This window comes from Mus caroli, chromosome X, assembly GCF_900094665.2.
Source record: "Mus caroli chromosome X, CAROLI_EIJ_v1.1, whole genome shotgun sequence".
Taxonomy (NCBI): Eukaryota; Metazoa; Chordata; class Mammalia; order Rodentia; family Muridae; genus Mus; species Mus caroli.
This window is the reverse complement of record NC_034589.1, coordinates 100,723,509-100,735,779: the sequence shown is the minus strand read 5'-3', so window position 1 is coordinate 100,735,779 and position 12,271 is coordinate 100,723,509. Positions and strand designations below refer to the sequence as shown.

At 38.7% G+C, this 12,271-nt stretch overlaps 1 protein-coding gene across 1 annotated transcript in view; it reads right to left on the bottom strand.

The window, feature by feature from the left end:
- Positions 1-7,454: 7,454 nt before the first annotated feature.
- The window catches only part of LOC110286197 (lysophosphatidic acid receptor 4-like), an 8,139-nt gene continuing 3,322 nt past the window's right edge, over positions 7,455-12,271 (bottom strand). Inside the window, exon 2 of the mRNA XM_021152649.2 lies at positions 7,455-8,425. Coding sequence (XP_021008308.2) covers positions 7,747-8,425 — 679 coding nt within the window. The 3' untranslated portion in view covers positions 7,455-7,746. The remainder of the gene's footprint in view (positions 8,426-12,271) is intronic.

Below are 12,271 nucleotides of genomic sequence, written 5' to 3'. Positions count from 1 at the left end.
CCCCCCCACCCCCACCCCACCCCCGGCAAGGAGTAGGTTTCATTAACTGAGAACAATCCGGGAGTTTGGTAGGGCCAAGCCTCAGGTCAGCAGTTGAACATTAATCATTCCAGAGAGGACAATTTGGAAAGTCTCATGAGAGTAAGAAACCCAGACCAACTCACAGACTGCAAAGCTAAGTGTGGCCAGTAGAGGCCCCTGGTACAAGTCCCTGGTATACAAGGAAGTGCAGCTACTAAAGAGAAGCAAGTTCTGGCAGACAAGAGGCACTTACTTGCCTAATATAGGCTCAATACCAGTACAAACTGTAGGAAAAACAGGAGTTCACCAGTTCAACTCCTCCACGTGTGCAGCTGACAGTCTCCAGGTTTTGAGAACTAAGAAGAAAATACTCCAGCATGTCTTTTTTTTTTTTTATTTTAACTTCATCTCTCTTCCTCTTCATTCCTCTTTCTTCTTACTGTGCTCTTAGAAGTATTTTCACTTTGTAATATTTCTTGTATATGGCAGTTTCTAATTTTTACTGTTTGAATTATCATAATCCCATGAAAATATTTTAGCCAACTCTGTGCATAGACATGACTTTTTTAAGTATTTATTTTTATTATTTTTAATTGCATCTCTCTTTCTCTGTGTGTGCATACACACACACACACACACACACACACATGCATGCATACGTGTTTGTCTGTGTGTGGGTATGAGCACATCATGCCCACGGAGCCAGAGGCACTGGATTCTAGCGAGTTGGAGTTACAGGAGGATGTGCAGTACCTTCTGAGGGTGCTGGGAATAGAACTTGAGGTCTCTGAAAGACTAGTATATGTTCAACTAATGAGCCATGTCTCCATCTCTGTGATTATTAAATTAAAATGCATTCCCAAAACAAGCTTTTGGAACAACATAAACAAACATGTATCAATAAGTTGCCCTGAAATGTTGTGAAAAAAGTTATTACCTATTACCCTTCATACATTTATCTAATTTTCATTGTTGGCAACATTTTTCTTTCTTTTAGTATTTAATGTCCCATGTTGCCATTTTTTTCTCTCCTGTACATTTAGTCAAATTTCTGCTTTGTTAACATTTGTTTGTTTGATTGTTTGTTTGTTTTCTTACTTTCTCAAGTGCTTTAGGCAATGTCTCAATATATACCATGACTATACCACACCTGACACAGCTTGTCTTTTATATTAAATGATTCATATTTTAATTTTTTACTTCCCTTCTTATAGTTAAGGCATATTTGCCTTTGAACTCTTTTACTACTAGGAATATTTTTACCAATCCCATGCTGCGTTTTCTTCTCTGTAGCATGTCTCTTCATACCTCTTCCTTTTCCTTTCATTTATTTAAACTTGCTTCTTCTCATTTGCTCTACTTTCCCTGCCTCTCACTTTTATCACATTTACTATTTCAGAATTTATATAATTTCTAACCTCACAACAGATTCTCTAACAATTTTTTGCTTTGTTTCATGATCATTGGTAATATATTTAATGATTTTAAGTGAGTATCCTGCATGGTCAATGTTCCTGTTGGAGCAGTTTGTTTTCTACTCTCTGAGTAGTCTTGGGAATTAGTTATACAAAAAATCTTTTTAGTAAGAAGATCACTTTCTTGGTTAAAGTTTGATTGCTGTAGCAAAACACCGCAGCCAAAGCAAATTATAAAAGTAAACATTTAATTGAGACTCAATGTTCAAGACCGTCCACAGACATCATGATAGTGAGCATGGCAGCAGGCAGGCAGGTATGGTGCTAGAGCAGTATCTGAGAGCTTACATTTGATCCACAAGCATGAGGCAAAAAGAGCTAACTGGGTAGTTAGCCTCTTGAAACCTTAAAGCCCACCCCAGTGACACAACTCCTCCAATAAGACCACATCTCCTAATTCTTCCCAAACAGTTCGTTCGATGGAGGAAGAAATATTCATCTATGAACCTATGGGGGCCATTCTCATGTAAACCACCACAATCCCCAAATAAAATTGGATAGCCAAACCAACACAAATTATAACATGCACACACACACACACACACACACACACACACACACACACACACACACAGAGACAGAGAGACAGAGAGACAGAGACAGATGAGAAAAGCAAGGTAACCTATTACAAAAGATCATAACTCCTTAGCTACTCAAATCTAAGGTACTGAAATGAGTAAGATGTCAGATAAACATTTTAAAGGCATATTAGTAAAATGATTACCTCAAAGAGATTACTAACAAAATGATGCAGAAATCAAGTTGTTACTACCTTGGAAACTTCCTCCTTGCTGGTTCACTTTCATAGTACCAAAAGAGACTATATGGACTGCTAAGGAAAAAAAAATGTCATTAACAGACTTACCCATCTGTGGGTGCTGTGAACTACAATAAAGAACTATGTGACAAGCTATGTCTATGGATACATTAGTGGAATGAATATTATGGGGGTAATCTTCCATTTTCTAACTGGATTAAGACTCACTCCACAGAAATAAAAGTATGCCTGGTACCATAAATCTAGACAAGAACACATAGTTTGGGAGCTCACAGTATTATTATTACTACTATTATTACTACTATTATTACTATTAATAATACTACTAGCATTATTTTGCTAAATAGACATAATATCAAACTGTAATCTAAAGCAATATCTCTATATTCAGATTAGTGTAGTTCTAAGATCTCATCAGAGAAGTGCATATGTATAGTGGATGGTGGTTAACACAGAAACCCACAAACAGTCTGAGCACATAGAATAAGTGTCAGTGGTGTGTTTATCCAAATGGTACAATTATATCAACCCTTACAGTCCCTCAATTCAAGGACTTTATAATCATGAAAGAGAAGGCATGATTATAAATCCCTAGTGTCAGAGAGGTCCTGCACAAAACAGTGCCTTCTGGGCATGACAGGACTATCTTACTCATGGACTGTACAAGATCAAGACAGCTAACATTCAGGAATGGAGGGTGCTTATTTATGACATCTAGGGAAGGGAGAGTCAAATTTTTAAAGGTACAGTTGGCCTTCATTGTACCCAGAAATATATGGTCAGCACAAATTGGACTCAGTAAGTTGTTAAAAGCATGAGGATATGAAGATGGGGAGGTGAGGATGTAGAGGTGGATCTAGGAGTGAATTGGATAGATAATATGCTCAAAAAAGTGGCTAGAGAAATGTTTTAATGAGTCAAAGCACTTATTGCTCTTGGTGGGGACCAGGGTTCATTTCTTAGCACCTATATGGTGGCACTAAACTATCTGTACCTCTAGATCCAAGGTATCTAATACCCTCTTCTAATACCTTCATGGGTACCAGACATGTATGTGGAATGCATATATACATGCCCATGGAATGGTATCACCCAAATTTAAGGTGGATCTTCAAACCTGCACTAACCCAATCTAGGCATATCTAGAAGCTTGTCTGCTAGGTGATTCTAGATTCTGTCATGTTGATAACCAATATTAAGCATCACAACACTAAAGAAAGAAATTGTAGAAGACTAGAAACTTCTTATGATCATGGATTGACAGAATATTGATGAGAACAATCGACAGATTAATCATATTCCTCATCAAAATCTCAATAAAATTTTTCACAAAATTAGAAATAATTCAAAAATGTATGTGGAAAAATAATAGATAATAATAGGTAAGATAATCCTTGGGAGAAATAAAACATTCTGGACATATCACAATACCTAACCTCAGATTACATTACAGAGTAATAAAACCAGCACATTATTGACACAGAACTGGCTTAGACCAATGGAATAGAATACAAAACTCAGAAATGAATTGACACAGCTACAGCTGCCTAAGCAATTTTTGAGAAAGGTGTCAAAAACATACATTGAAAAAATAGACAGCTGTTTCAACACATTGTACTAGAAAAACTGGGTATCCATATATGAAACTAGATCCATATCTCACACCTTGTATATAAAAATCAATTCAGGATGGAACAGAGACTTTAAATATAAGACCTGAAATTATGTACGTGCTAGAGAAAATCATAGATCAACTCCATTAAGATTTAGGCATAGACAAAGACTTTATGACAAGGAATAAATAGCACAAAAATAATCCCAAGAGCTAATGAATGGGATTGCCTACAATTAAAATGCTTCTGCATAAACCAGGAGGTGGTACATCACTTTCATCCCAGTACACAGGAAGCAGAGGACGGTAGATCTCTGTGAGTTTCAGGCCAGCCTGGTCTTCAGAGTGTGTGAGTTCCAGGGCAGTCGGGTCTACCCAGAGAAATGCTGTCTCACAAACAAAAAAGCTTCTGAACATCAAAGGAAAAATACCACAGTGAAGTGACAACCTGTGACAACCTACAGAATGGGAGAAACATCTTTACTAACTGTTCCTCAGATAGGGGGTTAATATCTAGAATATATAAATGTTGAAGATTTTTACCCACCATTAAAAAAATGTTTTGATAGTCCATCCCATGCCAATCAGAATTCCTAGAAATTCTGAAAACAAATGATAACAAATGCTAGTAAGATGTGGTGAAATAGGAATCCTTATGCTTCTGGTGGGCACGTAAAGCAGAGCAGCACTACCAAAGTCATGAGAGAAGTATCTCAAAGGAAAACAAAACAAAACAAAACAAAACAAACAAACAAAAAAGGACTACAGATAGGACCAATTCTGGCCTCTCTATAATACTCCTGGGTATATAACCGAAGGACGTTAAGTCAAATTGCCACAAAGGGGTTTGCATATCCACGTTCATTTTTGCATTATTCACAGTAGAAGAAGTCCTGATGTACATCCAAAGAAATGTAGAAAAACAAAATGTGGTACATGCACACAATAGAGTTCTTCTCAGCCATAAAATAAATGAATTTAGGACTTATGCAAGAAAATGTATAGAACTGAATATCGTTAAGTGAAATACAGAAGGCTCAGAAAGACATATATCATCCCTTAAACATGGAATGTAGATTTAGGGTGTGAGTGTATGTGCCTGTGTGTGTGTGCTTGTGTGTGTGTGTGTGTGTGTGTGTGTGTGTGTGTGAGAGAGAGAGAGAGAGAGAGAGAGAGAGAGAGAGAGTATTCAGCTCAGGGACTGTAGGGGATGGTGATGAACAGTTTCCAGCAAAATATATGGATGAAGCCCATCTCTCTGTCTGCTTAAAAATTTAACTTTAAAAATTAATAAAATTGAAACAATATCTTTTAAAAGAAGAGGTAGTATTTTAGTATCTCAGTCTGTTTTCTGTCATTATAAAATACTTGAAGTATGGTACTTAACAAAACAAAGAGGTTGATTTGTCTCACAGCTTTGGAGATAAAAATAATGCGATCAAGAGGGAACATCTAGGTAATCCTTTTTACTTGGTAGTGAATCACTTCTGGTCATCATTACTAGTAAGCATAAAAAGGAAAAAGCATTTTGGGGGGTTGTTAGTAACTGCATACTAGTATCAGAGGATGAATTCATTTTCATTAACAATGAGACTTCATCTGATTCAGCAGCTGTAACTAAAGTAACAAACCTGGTTGAGTTCACAATAATACACTGTCCTTTACAAAGATCTGTTTCTTGCTTTAGTAGTAGTAGTAGTAGTAGTAGTAGTAGTAGTAGTAGTAGTAGTAGTAGTAGTAGTATTCAGTTGTATTTGGTGACTAAGTGCCCCTACCTTTTGAAGCTTGCAGGAACTTGAGTATAGCTCTATATCCAGAAACAAAAAGGGATAGTTCTGTTCATCTTCAGATTAACAGCAAGCATTTTAAAGACTCTCTGTAATCACATTGGACCTAATCCAATGCTATGCACTCCTTACCCTTCTCCTTCACCCTCAATATCCATTACCAAACAGTTCACTCATTTCCATCTGTAAAATTGAAAAAAAAAAAAACCGCACAGTTCTTTTGGATCTTAACAAACATCCTTATGTAACACACCCCACCCTTTAGTGCTTGCTGGGACTTGATTCTAATGATATACCCAGAAATAACTGAGGATTAGTCAGGTAGGCCCCAGGAACAAACCTGAGCGATGCAAAGCAGCCTTGCTATGAGATTCTGTAATAGTTTCTATGGCAAATTAGAGTTCTTTCTTTGATGAGGCTACTACTGACAAAAGAAACTTTGCTAATCTTAGGGGTTCAGCTTCCTCAGGGTTTTTAGCATGTGATCATTTATCCCCATGTCAAATCTTCCCAGTTATATCTTCACTTAACTGTAGACATCTTTCAAGGTCAGGAGTTCTAGTTACGTTGAAACTTAATCAAAGGATGGCATTATATTTAGTTTTTCATCCTGTCAGCTTGGCCACTACAGATAAGAGCCTTTCAGGGAAAATATGGAATTTTCATGTCAGTAATGCAGCACTTTAACTTGGAATTAAAAGTCATTAATTCATTCCTTTCATTTTCCACTTGGCAAAAATAGGAGCCATTGTTTAATGTCTGTAAGCTCATCAGTTTTATAAGAAGGCTCTGGGTACCCATCCATGTTTAATAGCTGTCATCTCAGCACTTGGAAGATAGACTCAGGAAGATCAGGACTCAGATGTCAGTCTCAGCTATATAGTGGCTTCAAGTCAAGTTTGTGAGTGTGTATGTGTATGTGTGTGTGTGTGTTTGTGTGTGTGTGTATGCATGCACGCGTGTGCGTGTGTGTTCAGGAAATTTCATTGAGTGTAGTCAATAGTGATGTTTTACACCATTTCCTACATCGCAATATGTACTATCAGAACCCTTTTCACTAGTAGAAATCAATATTCTTAACTAGTCAGTCACATTGGAGTACAGATTTCAAAAATTCCCAAAAACTAATTCAGAGAACTTGAAAGATTCCATTTCTTTGGAATGATTCTGAATAGAAAAAAACAAAAAAACAAAAAAACAAAAACCAAAAAACAAAAAGCAACCCAGCTTTGATCAAGGGTCTCCAAAATTAAAAACAAAAATAAACAAGACATATAGGGTATGGCATTCTTTATTTTTCAATTATAATATGATTACAGTATTTCCCCTCCTTTCTCTCCAGTCTCTCCAATATATACCTTTTTTTTTCATCAATTGTTATTGCAAAAGAGAAGATGAAAAGATTCCAAGAGCTAAGATAAGAAAGTTTGCTGTAATATTGTGTCTTCTGGTAATGTCAGAAACTTCATCCATGAAGCCTCACCAATGAACAAAGATGGCCATAATGGGCACACTAACAGGGATGAAGGGAATCTCCTGGGAGCCCAACCCCAGATAGAGAACTATAGGCAACTAAGGAATGCTGAGAGCAGGAGAAATAGTCTTCCCCAGGGAAGAGCACACTGGTTATCTGATAGCAAGTGGTCACTCCTGAAATCACATATACATACAAGTATCATTTTGTAAACTGAGAAGGTTGTATTTTCTCTTTCTTTTAACTGTCTCACATGATTTTTCAGAGCTAGAGAGTTGAAACACTGTGGGGTGGGCCACCAGGCTGGCACATCAGGAACACAGGTGCTATAGTCTTGACGCTGAAATGTGCAGTGCAGACAGCAGCTTGGAGACTCAAATGAGCAGTCTTCAGACAACATTCCTTTCACTAGAAGTCTGGTGTTTTGTTCTCAAAACCTTTAACTGTTTACATGAGGTCAATCGACACTACTGATGTTAGTATTTTTTCTTAATATTAACAAGCTAAAGTTAATCACAGCTATAAAATGTCTTCATAGCCCCATAAATATGACTGTTTGACAAAACAACAGGGTCATTATATCTCACAGGCCTGAGAAACTAACTATAATGGTCTCGGAAATACATTTTATAAAAAAGATATACGTTGAAGATTCTTAGAAGAACTCCAATGGGATAAATAAGTAATTTCAGCAGCACTGTGGCCTCATAAAAGAAACTCATCAATAGCTGAATTTGCCTATGAATGCCAAGATAGGAGATGTTGAGGCCTTTGACATATTCAAGCTGGTAAAGGAAACACTCGGTAATTACAACAGCCCAGATGATTTTAGAAGCCACTCTGGCACATCTAACATTCCTTATGTGGCGTGTCTCTACTGGAAGAAAAGTAATCAGAAAAGCCTCAAGGGTAACACAGCTGAGTAAAAGGGAACTGGCATGTATATTTGCAATTTGGAAGTTTTGCCTCAAGGCTAGTTGAAAAGAAGTTGACGATGGCTCGCTCCTTATCACGCATGCTGAGATAGCAGAAAACAAGCTGCAGACAACTAAGATGTCTGCCTGAGCTATGCTACCAATAAACACCGCAGTGGATTTTCTGGAAACAGAAGGAAATGTCAATATCAGCATGACATAGAGACTGGCAAGAGATCCCAGCAGAAAGATGATGACATTTGGAGAAGGCAGGACTAGATACTGGATGTATTTGAACATCAGGTACCTGCGGAGGTCTTTCATATGGTCTCGATTTTTTAAAATGTGAAGTTGGGCAGGATTCCTGGAGTAAAGTAGAGAAGAAAAAAAATGATTTCAGATTGCATGCAAAACAACGAGAAGCACTTGAAACTATAGTTTTGTGCAAGGAATTTAATAATGGTAATATCTGTCCCATGGATAAACTGAGTTTCACATGATGTCACACAGCTATTTAAAGGCATCTTACTTTTGGTGGCAATTAATGGCAAAGACAGAAAAAAAAAACTTTTTTTCCGGTGCCAGGTGGGGTGGTCCACACCTTTAATCTCCACACTCAGGAGGCAGATCTTTGAGTGTGAAGCCAGCCTGGTCTACATAGTAGTTCCAGGACAGCCAGGGCTGTGTTAGAGGGATTGTTCTAAAACAGAACAAAGCAAGTCTTTCACCCATGGCAAGGCATTCTACATTTAAACTGATGTCTCTATTAATGTTTGGTCTTTCTTTCTGATCATTAATCAAAGAATTAGAAGAACTTTCCCTGCACAGATAGATTCATATGTCAGAATCAAAGAAAAAAATCTTAGGGTACACGTCTAGTAGGGGAAAAATGGGATTCTTCTTGATTAATGCACTATAAATGAGAAGAGATATTACACTTATAATTTTAAGTGAAATTAAGATAATGAAAGAAAATGTGATACCTAAATGTCCACTCCTCCTTTACAGAGAAATACTAATTAAAATTAACAACTGTCTCTTCTACAGCTACCAAGTAATTCTTCATATCGGTATCTTTTGATTCAAAAGTATTATGCCTAGAACATCCTCTCAATTCATCTGAAATCTCTTCTATGCCTTCTACTATATCTAAGATATTGGCATGAACAAAGAGCTCTTTGAGTGAGGCAGGTATTAAAGCAACAGTGGCATAGTGAATCTCCTCAGAAGGAAATTATTACACATTGACAACATGTTCTAGTTCGAGTTATCACTGCTGAGATGAATCAGCATGATCAAAGCAACTGCAGGGGGAATGATTTGTATGGACTATGCTTTCAAATCACTGTTCATCAAAGGAAGCCAGGACAGGACTCAAACAGGGAGGCAGGAACTGATGCAGAGGCCATGAAGGGATGCTGCTTACTGGCTTGCTCCTCATCATTTTTTCAGCCTGATTTCTTATAGAATCCAGGACAACTAAGTCAGGGTTGGAACTACCCACAATGGGCTGGATCCTCTCCCATCAATCAATAATTAAGAAAATGTGCTATAGGGTTGCCTACAGCCAGATATTATGGAGGCATTTTTTAAATTTGAGGTCTCCTCCTCTCTGATGACATTTTGTATCAAGTGGACATAAAACTATCTAGCACAATGGATGTCTGGTCAACTTGACGCACAAACACAGCCCTGTGAAGCAATGATTTCCAATCTGTTAGTCATATCAGGGGCCTTTACAGGGGTCACATATCAGATATCTTGCATATCATATATTTACATTACATTCATAACAGTAGCAAAACTGCAGCTATGAAGTAGCAACAATTTTATTCCTGGGAGTTATAGTGATAACAAGGTTGTATGCTATAAAGCCACAAACTTTTCTTTTCTTATCCATTCCCAAGATCACACATAAATATAAACATCAGAGTATACATTTTACAAACTGAGAAAGTTCCACAGTCTTACAAATTCAAACATTAAAAAAAAAAAATTCAGTCTCTCAAAAAAATCCACCTGGGCATATACCCAAAAGATGCTCCAACATTTAATAAGGATACTATGTTCATAGCAGCCTTATTTATAATAGCTAGAAGCTGGAAAGAACCCAGATGTCCCTCAACAGAGGAAGGGATACAGAAAATGTGTTACATTTACACAATGGAGTACTACTCAGCTATTAAAAACAATGACTTCATGAAATTCTTAGGCAAATGGATAAAACTAGAAAATATAACCTAGTCACAAAAGAACACACATGATATGTACTCACTGATAAGTGGATATTAGCCAACAGAATACCTATGTTGTAACTCTCAGGCCATATGAAGCTTAATAATAAGGAAGGCCCAAGTATGAATTCTTCAATACCACTTAGAAGGGAGAACAAAGTAATCACTGGAGGCAGAGGAAGGGAAGGACCTGCGTGGGAGAGGGGAGGGGAGAAAGAGAGTAGGATCAGATATGGGGGAGGGGGGCAGGAGAGAAGCCCAGGGGTCAGGAAAATTATTAGAAATATTGCAGCACTGTGGGTGGAGGACTTGGGGAATGACTAGAAAATCTCAGGCACCAGGTATTTGAGTGGCTCCCAGGACCCAATGGCAGTGATATTAGCTGAAATGTCCAACAGTGGGGAGATGGAACCTAAAGAGACAACCTCCAATAGATAGGCATGGACCCTAGATGAGGAATGAGGCCACCCACCCATCTCAAATTTTTTGACCCAGAATTGTTCTTGTATAAAGGAAATGTAGGGACAAATATTGGAGCAGAGACTGAAGGAAAGGCCATCCAGAGACTGCCCCACCTAGGAATCCATTCCATCTGCAGACACCAAACCTGGACACTATTACTGATGCCAAGAAGTGCTTGCTGACAGGAGCCTGATATTTACCTGTCCCTCGAGAGGCCCTGCCAGTACACGAGACAGAGGTGGATGTTCACAGCCAACCATTGGACTGAGCCTGGGGACCCCAATGGAAGAGTTAGGGGGAAGGACTGAAGGAGCTAAAGGAGATTGCAACCCCATAGGAAGAACAACAATGTTAACTAACTGGACCCCTCAGAGCTCCCAGGGACTGAGCTACCAACCAAGGAGCATACATGGGCTAGTCTGTAGCCCCCACTACATATGTAGCAGAGGACTGCCCTGTCTGACCTCAGTGGGAGGGGATGTGCTTGGTCCTGTGGAGGCTTGATGCTAGAGGGGTGAGGTGAAACTGGGTGGGTGGGAAAGCACCCTTTGAGAGGCCAAGGGGAAGGGGGAGTGGGGGGCTCATGGAGGGGGGACCAGGAAGGGGAACAATATTTGAAATGCAAATAACTAAAATAATTAATAAAAGAAAAAATTATGAAAAGTCTGAAGTCTCTTAAAACAAAGTCTCTCAACTGTGGGCTTCTATAAAATCAAAATAATTTACATACTTTCTTATTTCAAGAGGACCACAGTCACAATCAGATCAAAGTAAAAACAAACTCCAACTTAACTTCATAAATCACTCAACGTCCAATATCTGGGATTCTTCTCAAAATCATCTGGGATCCACACAGTTTTTCTAGGCTCAGACCAGATCTACTCCATAGCTACTGCAGTTCTGGACAGTCACCCCATGGTATTTGAATAATTGAAATGCTGCGGTCTTCTGCACCTGGGCTACACTGTCACCAATACCCTTTCCTGGGCTCTCTTCATGGTGCCTAGCCTCAACTGTCTCCGTGGCCCCTTCAATCTGTGGCCCCTGCTGCTACTAGTTTCACTACTAGAAGACCAATGTGTTATCCTGCCTACTCCTGCTGCCAAGCTTCAGGTGCTCTCCATGACTCCTTCATGCCCTAAAATCTACCACCACCTGATATGTATTACAGCTGACCATGTTTGGCTGCAGGTGCGAAGTATGACCTAAGCCACCTCTGGAACACAGCTTGTGTGTATCTGCTCTGAAGAAACACTTGGCAGAAGATTTTTTCACCTCAATGATGCTGGTCTCTTCTTAATAACTGACAACTTCTCAACTCCAGCTAACCAGCATCAATTTTCCCAGTTAAGCAAGCATTTCACTTTAGTAATTCTGGTATCTTGATTTTTCAGCAGTAGCAAACCAGAACCACACATTCATAATTCAAGAGTGAATTACCGTCGGGCGTGGTGACACACGCCTTTAATCCCAGCACTTGGGAGGCAGAGGCAGGCGAATTTCTGAGTTCGAGG